Source organism: Myotis myotis, unplaced genomic scaffold (assembly GCF_014108235.1).
Source record: "Myotis myotis isolate mMyoMyo1 unplaced genomic scaffold, mMyoMyo1.p scaffold_m19_p_6, whole genome shotgun sequence".
In the NCBI taxonomy this organism is placed as follows: Eukaryota; Metazoa; Chordata; class Mammalia; order Chiroptera; family Vespertilionidae; genus Myotis; species Myotis myotis.
The window spans coordinates 13,091,375-13,105,777 of record NW_023416368.1 but is presented as its reverse complement, the minus strand read 5'-3'; the positions used below and the strand labels follow the sequence as shown (position 1 = coordinate 13,105,777).

General features: G+C 44.7%; 1 protein-coding gene across 2 annotated transcripts in view; it reads right to left on the bottom strand.

Annotated features, from left to right (window-relative positions):
• Positions 1-11,532, bottom strand: part of GABRB2 (gamma-aminobutyric acid type A receptor subunit beta2) — a 207,096-nt gene extending 195,564 nt beyond the window's left edge. For both annotated transcript variants that reach the window (XM_036315108.1, XM_036315109.1), the window contains exons 1-3: positions 11,304-11,532; positions 11,059-11,150; positions 9,994-10,061 (exon numbers count right to left, since the gene is read on the bottom strand). In XM_036315108.1, the coding sequence (XP_036171001.1) occupies positions 9,994-10,061; positions 11,059-11,150; positions 11,304-11,380 (237 nt within the window). In that variant the 5' untranslated portion in view covers positions 11,381-11,532. The remainder of the gene's footprint in view (positions 1-9,993; positions 10,062-11,058; positions 11,151-11,303) is intronic.
• Between the last annotated feature and the right edge of the window lie 2,871 nt (positions 11,533-14,403).

Here is a 14,403-nt window from a genome sequence, read left to right as displayed (position 1 = left end):
ATGGCCTATAGATCATTTCACCTAAGATTATGGTTAAAAAAATATTTCTTATAAAATTATCGTCAGTGAAATGTCCCAACCTCACAAAAACTGACAATTTAAACAAGATGATCTTTGTATATTTGTTTAAAAGCCAGTTGTCTGTTTAGATAGTCCTTTGTCAATCCAGTTAACTTGCAGTCCGGAGAGGCAGGGAGATTTGAGAGTTATGTTAAAACATATGCTCCCTCCCAGAAGGGGGGAACAGCACACTCGAAAACATTGTTTTTTCTCTGTTGGTGCTTTAGAAGTTGCGAGGTCAGAACAAATGGGACTATATGGATAGAAAACAGCAAACACCTTAGAATGATCTAAATTAGCAGCCCTACTAGTCAACATGTCCCATTAGCAGAATAAAACAGGCTTTAGTTTTCCATTATTATTCATTATATTCTTATGTTCACGGAGATGCAGAATTCTAAGCCAGTGTCAGGGCTTTTGAACATGCAGGTTCCTGACCCCCCTGCCAGACGCACTGAGTCAGACGCTGGGCACAGGCCCTGAAAACATGAATATTCACAGGAGACAGAGGATTCCATTGCACAGCCAAGTCTAAGAATCACTGTTCTCAATCTTTTATTTTGATTCTTCTACCTGAGGGATAATGACATTCACTCTCCCACCATCTGAAGCACTCTTCTCTCCATCAACCCTCACCTCCCTACAGACAATGAAGATGAATCCTTCTGCACTTTAGAGAGAGCCTTAGTCCCCATGCAAGAACCATTTCCTATCCTTCCACAGTACAGTCTCATTGGCACAGTGCTGGTGACGTAAGCACTTGATAAATACTTGCTGTTAGTCTGATATATTGCAGTCCTTCAAGGACTCCTCCAACAAACCCACTCAATCCACATTTGTTGAGTATCTACTAATTGTCAGCCATTGCGTCAGGCGCTGGGGATGCATACAGACACTGACCATGCCTTTGTATTCACACACCTCAAAATCTCAAATCTTCATGGCTTATTCATGCATCACTTTTCTAAGGTACACATAGATTTACTGCCCAAACCTCACTAATTTAATTGTTGGCACTGTGTTAGGAGAGAAGTTACTTCATCTTCAATGGTCCAAACAATTATTTCTAAGTTAACACCTTTTGGAGGGTAGGTTGGCAGTAGGTGCCAAGTTATAGAGCAAGGCAATGAGACTTGGCTGTAAAAATGCAGATAGAATGTCAACCAAATGAGCATCAGCAAGAGCCAGTGAGCTAAACACCCCCCCCCCCCAGATTTTCCTATATGAACAAGAGGATAATTTAACCCCATTTCTCCTTGTTTAATAAAATATATTTTAAAATAAAATGCCCAACAGGAAGCAATATACAAACCTGATGTTTGTATCTTTTAAAACTCAAAACCATCTACTTGCTTATTTCGAAGTATTTTTTATGGCATCCAAAAATGTAAATTGTGATTTCAGAAAAACTGGTAATATCAGGATAGAAACAGAGCCAAGAGTAGCTGTGTGAATGTGAGTCAAATTGATACATAAAACTTTTTTTAAAATTCCATTTACATGCTTCTTAAATACAGCTCTCTACTCTGTATATGATTTGTATATTGTAGTTAATGGTGCAGAAGTAAAAGTAAATATGTTGATTTTCAAATAATCTGTAGCTAGACATGACTAATAATCTATTAAATGTATTTTTAAAATCCTTTTTGAAAACAATACACAAGGAGTAAAAAAGAAAATACCAATGTACTCATATGTTTGTAAGCTCATGGAAAAGGCACAAAAAATACACATATACACCAGTTTTCATTGGCGTGTAGGTTTATATTTTTTTAAAAGAAAGCATAAAACTGAAAATATTCATATAGTCTGCTAAAGTGAAAATGTAGACTGTAAAATTTTCTCTACAAAATAAAATAATAAGTTAAATGTGAAAATAGACAAGAACCAGAAGGTAGCATAGGCAAATCAAAACACCATTTCAATGAAGTGATTGAATGTGGACCATTTTTGCCTTTGATGTTTGTTGGTGTTTTATCGCAGTATCATAAATGGGCATGGCAATTAAGCACAAAACCTATTACTCAATGAGAAAATCCTTTTCTCTGGTTGTTTGGAGACAAAAAGCACAAGACTATTCTTTATACCTGTGGTTCTCAATTGGGGACAATACTGCCTTCCCCCCCTACCCCCCCCCCACCCCCCGGGGCACATTTGGCAATTTCTGGAGACATTTTTGGTTTTCGCAACTATTACTAGTAGGTACCTCTGGCATCTTAGTAGAGGCCAGATACGCTATTAAATGTCTTATAATGAACAAGACAGACCCCCCAACAGAGAATAATCTGTTACCAGGTTAAGAAACCCTGCCATAGAAGAATCACAAAACTAGTGAGTGCCCACCCCTAAAATTAAGCACCCCCCCCCCAAGTTTAAGAAAATTATGTTCTATGATTTACATTCTTATAGGAATTCCCATGAGCACTTAATCACGGATGGGAATGGGAGAGCATACTAAAGCATACATGCTGTACTTCTAAAATATGACACTAGATATACTGCTCTCCCCTGCCTTCTCGTGCAGGGTAAAGCCACAGTCAGATCTTTACTTCATGCCACATTCGAGCAAGAGCATTGTTCAGGGTACCCACAAAACCACAGCCAAAAATGTGCCCTAAGAGTTAACCAAGAGAAATCGACTTATAAACTGTCAAAATCAAGTGGCATTGTTGTTTACAAATAGATGTGTACATCTTCTAGAGATATAACCTTTCTAAGGAGTCTCATATATATTAAGTGGGATGGAGGACAGAAAGATCTGGGAAGAGAAGAAAAAACACAACAAACCTTAAGAGAATTATCTGCAGGAACAATTCTTCGGAAATCACAAAAATGTATTCTCAATGCAAAAAAAGTTCAATTGAAAATTAGTTTTTGATAATAAAGAACAAAAGGGGAAAGGGCGTGGTCTTTTCACATAGCGGCCACCCACAGCCTAAATCCACTGAGATAGCTGACAGTTCTCAAACATATACCATCCAACATTTAGTGACAATTATTGGCCTTAATGGTTATCTGACAGACTCTGCTGAAGCAAAACATAATTATTAAACAAGTTAAACAACACCCACTCATAATGAAAGGATTGACATAGCAATATCCTTGTTTCTACAACATCTTACATAAATCTTTCTTTATTGCTTGGTTTACATTATGCTTCACATATTAAATATAAATGTAAGTTTCTCAAGAACAGGGGGGCACATCTTATATTTAATAGACACTTAATAAAGTATCTACCTGAAGAAATTATTTTAATGATGTTAGATTTTTTTTTTTCCCAAGGGAAAGAAGGTGAGGAGTAATAGTAACATCTTATGCTTAGTTCGTCTGATCCAGACAACAAAACAAGACAAAAAACAAACAACTACAACAAAACTGTGTGACCTTGAACAAGTCACTTAACCTCTCTGGGCCTCAAGTTCCTCTTTTGTAAATAGATTCTTAGTAACCATCTCACTTTTTTTACAGGAGGATTAGATGAGATAATGCATATCAACAGGATGCCTGCACAAGTTATGACTCAATAAGCAGTAGCTTTTTAATTATTTTATTACATTAGTATTACAATGATGGCGAAAAAGGTTGAGCACTGTACAAGAGGAGAAGGGGAAGAGAAGGGGAAGGAAAAGCAGAAAAAGAAGGCGAGAACATAATAGCTTGCTAATATTGGGTAGGAGGCTTCTAAGCATAATTTAGAGCCTGCCTGTGGCCAGTGAGTGTTCACATCCACCTTCAGCATGCTTCACGGTTCTCAGATAACCTTCTCCGTATGTCCTGAGTAACCTCACCCATCTCCGTAGCAGCCCTCCTCTGACCTCAACAGAAAGAGTCTCCCTTTCGATTGCTGGCTATCACCCCCCCTCACTTCCCACTTCGTATTTGCAACCTCGGCCCTTCTATCTAAAGGATGCTCCTCCACCAAATTATATGAGTCCTTTCCGCAAGTGCCCATTCCCTACTTCAACTGAGACCCAAGCTTTTCAGAAGTGTAGTTTCAACCACTAAAACTCTCCTCCCTACACTTACCAATGAGCTCCTGCTACCATTTCTGAGAGACAAGTCTCAGAACTTACTTCATTTATCACTGTGGCATCTGACTGACAAGAAAAACAAGTCTGAGTTCTAAATTAAATTATAGCGGGACAGAACAGTTAGACCGTTAAAAGCCGGGGGCCAGCTGACAAGCTTGCCCCTGTTCCTGAATGGATGCTGGATCAGTCAGTCAACATTCAACTGGCCACTAGCCAACCACAAACAGGACCACAGGACCTGCATGGGCATGAACTTGCAGTCCTGTTGCCCGTGAGCAACTGAAAGTAGAAAGTATTTCTCCCTTACGGACTATGCTCCTGTCGTAAAACTACCCAGGCTTCACCTTTTCCCAACCCCCTACACCTTACTTGTGTAAATTCTTTCAAAACAACTTTCTTCTCCAAAACACAAAGCAAGGAAAGCGCTCCTCAACTCCAGGACATCAGACATGGATGGCACCTTTCGCTGTTGCTGCCGGGTTAGACTTCACGTCCCAGGCCCTGCTCCTTTTTGGCCTAATGTAAGAGGGATTTCAGCTGTGGAAGTTGTGTTTCTTTCGTGTGTTTGCTCAATAAGACACTGCTGACCGTTTCTTCCTTTTGTGAACGCTCTTGTGCCTCAGCTTTGAAGACATTATCTGCAGGTTCTCCTACTAACTCTCTGACTGCTGCTTAGCTGCTTAGTCATCGCCATAGGAGGCTACTTCTCAGGTTCTACCACGTGAATTACAGTGCTCACCAGAACTCCATTTTCAGCTGTCTCTCACTTTCCCTGTTTAATTGTATCCATTCACACAGCTATTACTAGTGCCACTTACAAGCTGACATGCCCAAGTTCATTTCTCTAGTCATGGCTCCTTACTTAGCTCTACACCTGTATTTTCCAATCACCTGCTGGCTATCTCTACTCAGAGATTCCACGTGTGTAGAAAAGTCAACATTTCCCAGACTTCCCACCCCTACCTTCTTAATCAGGTTGCTCTTCCTGTTCTATGTGTCAATAAATGACACCATGAGAAACCTGGGATTCACCAAGTCCTGTTACTTCTACCTTATAAATGCCATGATTTTGTATCTCCTTTACACCCCTGTGTTAATTCATCAATCGTTCCTGGATTTTTGCATTGGGTTTCCATCTCATCTCCCAACTTTAGGCCTTGTTCCACTTCAATTCACCCTGAAGTATGAATCTGTTCCTGCGATTCTCCTATGGATACCCTTTCCTGGGTCCCTACAGCCTTGGGAATAAAAATTAAACTCCTCAGCAAGCCACAAAAATGGTATTCATAATCCGATCACCACCTCCGATTTCAATACCAACATCACACCTCTTCACAGCTACTCCCAACTCCAGCCATTTTTAAGTTACATGAAAATCCATATTTTTCCTGTGTCTTATTCTCCTCTATGCCACCTTTATGCATGGAACATATATCCAGAGACCTGTACCTCCTGTCTTCACTTACCTAATTTCTGTGTAATACCTCAGTGCTCCATATTCTCAATATTCCATCTTTCAAAGCCCTGATGACCCTACATTGTGATTCTTTCAACACTTGTTGGTATAAACAGCAAGTTGGTTATCTCCACATATATGGTCTAATATCTAGTGAATAATAACAAATCGCTACCTTAAAAACAAATACTTCACCCAATATTTGTGGCATTCACCAGGAGACAAACATCCAACCAACCATTATATAGTCAAAACCACAGGGGGAGACAGAATAACCTTGTCTTCGTGTATTTCATAAATATAAATTAGGGTAGAATAAATATGTAAATATAAAGCAACTTGAACCATCAAATAACAAATGAATGATGTAGGAGTCAATAAGTCACAAAGAAACCTATGGGAGACACAGACCATGAGGTACTCACTGGATGTTCAGAGAAAGTTCTAGGGAGAAGATAAGACTTACAGTGAGAATAAGTACTGTAGAAGCCTGCAGGATTATTAATAGTGAACGCCTATATATTAAGTTTCATGAGGGGAGGGGACAGTTGGCCTTGTTCACTGCTCTGCTCCTAAGCCAAACACATGGCAGGATCACAGTAGCCACTAAATAAGTATTTGTGCTTTAGTGAATTTTAAACTTTGCAGCTGGAAAAGAAAACATCTGGGGTTTTTTGTTTTGTTGTGTCTGTAAGCCAGTGCTTTTCTCCACTTGCCATCCCATAAAAAGGTAATTTGTGTTTGTGTTTACTAGAACTCTTTCCTCAAAAGTGAAATATTGCTTCCCTCTCTGGATGGCAAATGTGTTGTTTCAAGACAGGGAAGGATCTGCTTTAAATGAAGAGAAAGCTATTTCAGTCCCTAATCCCCAGAGCCAATTTTGGATCTTAAAATGCACTTTTCATCAAGAATCTTAACAAAAAGATTCTTGCCAGTTTAACCAAGACATCTAAAAATATGTCACTCGAAAGCCAAGCGCTCTGCTCAGGAACATTCTAACTGATGCCACGTTCCTCCAAAGATCTTCCATTGAGCCAGCCTGACTCACATGGCCGCGTAAGATGCCATCGTCACCCTCCTGAGTAAGAACTCGGGACTGCATGTCATTTAGGTTTTCTGCATTTTCCTTAGTCTGTGCTGATTTTCCTAGAACTTCTTCGTACCCAACAGAGCTATATTAATAAACCAGACCAGAGTCACGTGTTACCTTGAGTTGGAAATCAAGTTAACATGTCCTCTGTCATTTCAAGCATGAGGAAACTGAGACACGGTGAGGTACATTCCTGACCCAACCTCACTTAGGGTAGCAGCTGAAGTGGACACTGGGCCTCTTGAGTGATAGCCGGGTGTTAAATCTTCTATATAGGCTCCCCTCACAGAACACCAATACCTTCCACATACATCCTTTCATTAATTCTGGTGGTCACCAGAGATAGGTAAAACGGGACTACTAGTCCCCTTTAACAGGTGAGTCACTCTCTCAGGGTGACGGAACCGCAGAAGCAGAGCTAGCAGCCAAGACTCCTGGCTCAGGTCAGGGTGTTTCTAGCATTGTCATCTGCCAGGATCGCCACAAGGACACAGACCTTTTCCTTTTGGTACAAATGAGTCAATATCAATGTGAATAGACTCTAGTGCCCACCATTCTTCAAAGGGAGATTTGCTAAAATAAAAGCAAGTTACAATCACCAGAGGTTGCAGGCCACAAAGGATGATAAGGCAGAAACATGGGTGTTAATCAATTTTGAGGTTTCACTTAATCAATCAACCATTCTTCCAGAACTGAATCTAATAAAAAAAACAAAACACCCTAATCCTTATAGACCTGTACACAGGAGGCAGAATGCCACACACATCTTATTTTATTGAGACACCAGCTATGGACTTTTCCATCTGCTGCTTCGAATCAAATAACCATGTTTACATAAACTAGCATACATCACAAAATGTTTCTTTGGAGGAGTGATGTAAGGTCAGTACGACTGCGAGCTGAAATAAGTTGATTTTACAAGTCAGAATGTGTCTGGACAAGTCCGCGTGTAAGCACCGGGCTAAGAAAGGGTCAGGCAGGGGTTTTAACACTGGGTTCTAGTCATTAATGCTGCACCGCTGTCCTATTTACAACCTGACATTTGTCTTTACACTTTCAGCATCCCATGATTTTTCAGCAACAGTAAATAACTTTCAAAGATGACACCTCGCCTTGGCTGGGTCTATATTTTGACTAGCAGGTCTTGGCATTGTGTCCAATTCAGATACCTCCCCAAAATGCTGCATACAGGTAAAATAAATGAACAAAACTTAACAAGAAAAAAAAAGAAAAACCCTGTACCAAACAATTTGGGATATAATACATCTAAGTTCTTAATCTATTGTAGCAACTTCTACTTATGCCACCACTATCTCTGGATTTTAAATATTTCTTATTTTTTTCCATAAATTCCTGTGCTTGTGACCCTATAAAGGGGAAGGTGGTAAAATAAATTTGGGAGGAGAAAAGAGCATAAATAAATCAAAATGCAAAAGAGAGGACTCTAATTCAGTCACAATGAACCAGACTTAATTTTTATATTACTTTGTTTTAGCAACAAAATTTAGATTCAAGTACCTGGGATTAAGGAAGCACCGACATTAGGACATTTTTAATTTTTTATGGTAAAACTCAAAATATACAGTGATGAAAGACCTCTAAAGTCCCACAAAAGTGGACATTTATATATCTGAAAAATTAGTTTCCTAAGAAACAAGCATTCTCTACCCACATGAGACTTACAAAAGGTGTGGGAAATCTGAGTTTCTGAATCATTCAAGATTGCCTTAAGTCTGTGTTTATGTCCTACAGGGTCAAATCTTGCCAAATAATTAGAAAATAAGAAGATGCATGTCCTTAATACAGGGTGTCAGTTTTAAAAATGAAATGTATTTTAATAAACACTGCCTTTATAATTATTCAGTGTGTGTATACATTTTTGGGGACACACTGGAGTTGAATATTCCCCCCAGCAGTCATAAGCTGTTTCAGAATCTTTTAATACCGCAGGGTGATCACCTATCTTTGGACAGTGTACAGGGGAACGAGGATGGCTACTTGAGCTTCCTATTTATTTGAATTCTGGGACTATGAAAACTAGTGTAATGTGGGAAGCATGACCGCTACAGAGAACTTTGGATCTAGTTCAGTGGTTCTCAACCTTCCTAATGCCGCGACCCTTTAATACAGTTCCTCATGTTGTGGTGACCCCCAACCATAAAATTACTTTTGTTGCTACTTCATAACTGTAATTTTGCTACTGTTATGAATCGTAACGTAAATATCTGATATGCAGGATGTATTTTCATTGTTTGCGACCCACAGGTTGAGAACTGCTGATTAGTTGATGTGTTCTAAATTTCAAATCCTGCTGGCTGGCTTAGAAGTGTTTGCATTAAACCTCGGGTGCAACATTCTCTTCAACAGTGCATTCCATTTCTAGGCAGAACCGCGCCACCACACAGTCTTCTGAGAAATGTGCTTTGTGCTATCAGAATTGAAAGTAAGACTGCAATCTGACGCTCACATGTGCCCTTCTTGGAGAAACTTTTGAAGGGGAAAACTTCAAAACACGGAGTAGAAAACTCCAAAGTAAGTGGGGGTATCTGGGACACTTGTCTGTCTTGTGTATCTGCAGTGCCCCAACATGGGCAGCAGGGGGCGGACCTGCATGAGGCTAACCCCCCCACAAGTGTTTCCCAGTCTGGAACACCCATCCTTCTTCTGTTAACACTTGCCCCAAGTCCAAGGAGGTAGCCACAAAAGAGTGCTGTTATCAGTAAATTGTACAAGCTTAGGACATCAGGAGAATTACATTGCAGAAATGACTGCAGATGACACATGGGTCACGAGGATGACCGATTTTTATTTTATTTATTTTGGTGATCGGGAGGCTTAAAGGAGCTGGAGGGGGGCTTGCCCTCAGTAGTAAAGAGAGAGACTATCTCTGAAAGCAACAAGTGGATGTGAATATTGCCTGGGGAATTTATTCAGCCTCTTTGCAACAGTTTAATTTGTAGGTAATATTCTCTTTTACATGTTAAATCAAAACCTTCCCCTCTTCCGCCAACCCCACCCCAAACCCAGAAATTTATTTGATGAACGTGGTTTCTAATAGGACCTTAGGGAATGTGGCTTCTGCAGAGGTCTCCTGCAAATGGCTGCATTTTGCATGTGAACGTGTGATGCATTTTACTTGCTTTATGCCAAGTCCCAAGTAGTTGAACCAAGTTGGGAAAATCTGGAGGGACCAGAAAGAGCTGGCCCAGAAACTACAAACACATGGGGTTGCAAAGCAAAAATCCCGTCCTTGCCCCCGCTTCACACACATAGCCACACACACCCTGGCTCCTTTCTGCCCCCTGTCCCCAATGAATGTCTGAGGAGACACGGTCATACACCTCAGTACTCACCATATTGACTTCGGAAACCATATCGATGCTGGCAATGTCAATATTCATTCCCACGGCCACGGGGGGACCTGCAAACCAAGAGGGCCAGCCACGTGATTTCTCAGAGCTTCATTCATTCTTAGCAAGAGTTGTCCCTGGGCATGGGACACTCTGCCTCAAGTCCCTCCCCACGGCTCACCCTCAAACCCTTCAAGTCCTGCTTCTTTTCTAAAAGGGTGGCAGGAGCTCCTCTAGGAAATGCTGTATTGAACAGGCACACACGTGTCCTGAGGGATGAGGGATTCCAGCTCTGTCTACACATGTAGATGCCTCAGCAGGAGCACACACACAACTCACAGAAGCACAGGAACATTCCAGCCCAAGGGAATTTTATATATTGCCTTGAAACCCTCCTCCTCATTCACCCCCACAGCTTTTGTGTGCAGGTTTTAACTCTCTGAGCTTCATAAGACTCTGAAGCAAAATTAAATGGGCATATCAAGGTTTCTCAGGCTGCAGTGAAAGAGGTCTCTGACCCTTCTCCCTGCTTCCCCTCCAAGCTCCTCAAGTCCCCCCTCCCACCCCCCCCCCCCCCCATTCCACTGCCCCTGCAGTGAGGCTCCCAGGACTGGATAATATCCAGACACCAGGCACTTTAAACGGTGGTCAGAACTCTTCCAAAGTAGGCGGGCACAGGGGGTTAATGCCACTTCTTAACCAATTGTCTGCACTTCTTGTCCTCCAAAATGTTCACCGCAGCCTTCACTAAGCCAGGTTCTCTGGGCACACCATTAACTAAACTTGAGGTTTGTAACTGAACGAGGCAATGGCAGTGAAGCAAAGGATTTATAACTGTGAAGCCCAAGGACAGCAAGCACCAATACATGCTAGGAGGGTCTCTCTCACTGAACGACCACCTAGTAACCAACCGGTTTAAGTTTGGGTCAGTGTCTCAATATGGTAACACTGAGACACATTCCATTCACCATGATGAGGGAGAGGGAAGAGACAGCCAGCACAACGCTCAAATGACAGCTTAGGAGGCTATAGCTGGGTTGTTTCTTATTTCCACGGCAACCCCATTACCTCCAAAATCTGGTCTCAGACGAATGTCATAGCCTTTCAGGAGTCTATCCACCGTCTCTTTAACCAGTGACATGTTACTAGGATCATTGACACTAAAGAAAGAAAAGACAATAAGTAGGCATCAGTCAGGCAGCAGGCACGGCGTCCTTAGCGTCTATCTGATCCTCCCCACGATCCCGGTTCACCGAGGTATGCAGAGCCCTTCAAAGTGTAAAAGGGAAAACGGAAGCCTTAGGCACACTTACCTCTGCGCACAGACAGCGGCGATTAGCAAGGGGAATGGCCAGATCCCAAAGCAGCCTTTTTTCCGAACTCTCCACATCCCTTTAGTTTTTGATGGGATTGAGGGCTTCACTGAAGAGAGGAGATCCAACTTAGTCTGCCCAGTGCAGTAATTCTAATGTGAGGCGCATGCGCACGGCGTACCAAAACATCAAAGGGGCAGCGGCGGCTGCCTGGGACCTAGCAGATTTTCTTGCTAAGAAAAATAAATAAAAATAAATTAAAGGGGAAAAAGGAAAAACATACATATGCATACTATATACATATTTGAATACTATAAAAAAATCACCCCGCAAGAGGACCAGGAGTAAAAATCTTTGTTGTCCTCCCGTTAAGACAAAAACAACTAGAGCGGCTGGTAAGTTTCGGTAGTTGCAGGAGGCAGTTTTGCACCTCGCGGGTTGTAGGTTGTGTGTGTGTGTGTGTGTGTGTGTGTGTGTGTGTGTGTCCTCTTAAATATGCAAAACCAGATTAGAAATTTAGGCGAGAGCAGGTGTGGAGTGCGAGCGGAAAACGGGTTCCTGGGAGACCACTTCTGGTCTCAGCAAGCAGATGGGGAGAGGAGTTTGAACTTTATTTCCATGGCGAAGAGCATCCCCTGCCTGGGGCGAGAGGATAGTGGAGGTGGGGGTGGTGCGGTGGGGGGAGGGCAAGGTGGTGGGAGCAGGAGTGGAAGGGGGAGGGAGAAAAAAAACCAATGGGAGGAGTGTTGAGCAATCCTTTGGATTTAGGGCGGGGGGGGGGGGAGGGAGGAGTAGAGAATAAAAAAGACACGGAACAATAAAAAAGGAAGCCAGAGAAAGAGAAGAATAAAATGCCGCCTATTTTCCCCTAGGAGTCAAGGAGCAAGCTTTTCTTCACTACTCACGAGCGATTTCTTTATCCTGCTCCTCACCCTTTGCCCCCTATTCCCTGAGAAGAAACCCTCGGGGTCCCGGTTCCTCCCGGTGTGACGTGGCTGACCCGCTAGTCGGGATTATTTATAGCAGAAGGGGGGGGGGGGGCGAAGGGAGAGAAGGCAGCGCTGCCTCTCCAGGTTTCAGGCTGACTCTGCAGTGGGGGACTCTTAGCAGGGAGAGTGGGGTTTGAAGGTGGCGGGGGGTAGGGCATGGAAAGAGGCAGCACCCGAACCAGGGTGCGAGGGGGTTCGGGCGGGACCGGGAGGGCAGGTGGCGGAGCTGGATGCGCCCCGCGGGCCCCACGCGCCCCCCCCCCGGGGCACGCGCACACGCGCGCACGTGCAGGCTCACTCCCCGGGCGCGCCCGCCCCTCCTCACCTCGCGGGGCCGCGCTGCCGCCCACTCCCGCCGCGGGCGCCCCAGCCGGGAGGGCAGGGGAAGGGAGGGGACGGGAGGGGACGGGAAGGGGCGGGCGGGGACACCGGCTGTTCCGGGGCTGTGCCCAAAGCCAGAGTGGTCCCTAGAAGGCAGGCACAATGGGGAGGGGCTCCGGGGCCGCCCGGGGCACCGCGATCTCCAGCGCTCAGCACTACACTCGCCTTCTCTCCCTCTCCAGGGGCAGGGAGGGACTGGCACTCCCCGAAGCTGCCTCTTCGTTTCCGCCTGAGACCGGATCGGGCAAGCCTCGGCCGCCGAGACCCCGAGGAGACGGGGAGCGCGCTCGGGGGCTGGAGCGGGAGGGAGACACTCAATTCGTGGAAGGAGTCTTTCCGCAGCCCTAGGTGGAGAGACGTGCCACTGACGCCCCGAGGTGCCCCCAGGCTCGGGGCATCCCGACCTTCTGAAGGAGCCTGGAGGAATGGCCCTCCGGGATTATCCTGGAAGCTGCTCCCGCTACCCCCTCCCCCTCCCCTGGGTGCATACCTTTAGGAGTCTTAGGTCTAACCTACATGCTGGACACCAAAGCTTAACTTCGAACTCCTCCTAACAACCATCTTTACCATTAGCTGAGCGCCTACTATGTGCCAGGAGTGCTTCATTAATTAATGTCTACAATTATCCTAGATTAGCTATCACCTTAGTTTCCCCATGTTATGGATTTAAAAAGTGGCCCATGGAAGCTCAGTAACTTGCCCAAGATCACCCGGTGGCTAGAAGTGGAACCAGGATTGGACTCCAACACCTGCTTCCCTAACCAGACAGCCTTGACTCCCAGGTCCCCCACCTTGCCCACTGCTGGCGGGTCGCTGCGGCAGAACTCCCTAGGCTCGGGAGCCCTTGGTGGCCACAGGAGGAACGCGGGCGGGGGGGGGGGGCGGGGGGAGGGACGGCGAGGCGCTCCCCGCACCAGGCTGGCCCGCTGGTGTGGGGGAGAGAAGGGGATGCCCACAGCTGGAATAGTCGGTAGTGAGCCGTGGTTGCTCGGCTGGCTCGCAGTCTCCACAGCACCGAGGACCCCTCAAGGTCCTGGTCGGAGCTGCACTTGACCCATTTACTTCTTGACGTCCTTATTGTTGCCTAGATCAGAGGCCCACTCTGGGCAGTTTAGGGGATGACTCAGAGGGAAGCATGGATGCTGGGAGGCAGGAAGCCTACAGCTCCCCAGGGCTGGAAGGGGAGTAGGAAGGGAGAGCCCTGTGCCTTCACAGATTAAGGGAGTTTCTGCCTTAGAGGCAGGTAAAACAGCACCGTGAACAGTGCAGATCTCCCGCCCAGGGTTCTTACAGGGCTGCCAGGCTCATAGTAGTCCATCCAAAGATACACACACACACACCACCACCACCACCACCACCACCACCACCACCACCCCACCCCCCACCCTCCAATCCCCAGGCCCAGGGAAGAGAATTGAAATCTGTAGCTCTCCTATCTGTAATTCTGTAATTACTTGGGTTGAGACTTACAGAAATCAAAATGTATACCAATGGCGGAGAAAAACGACCCATTTTCCACTTTCCCCTTCTTATAACAAGGGGAATCTTTTACACAAACTGCTATGTAGGAGGGAAAACAAAGTTCAGATTGTTGACATTACACCCAGAGGGTTCCTGAACCCCAGGCAAACCAAGGTGAAACCCTAAAACTCTCTTTCTCTAGACAACACCTCAAAACAGGGTTTTCCTTCTGACCCCTGATTATCCACAGGGCACCTTCCACACTGCCT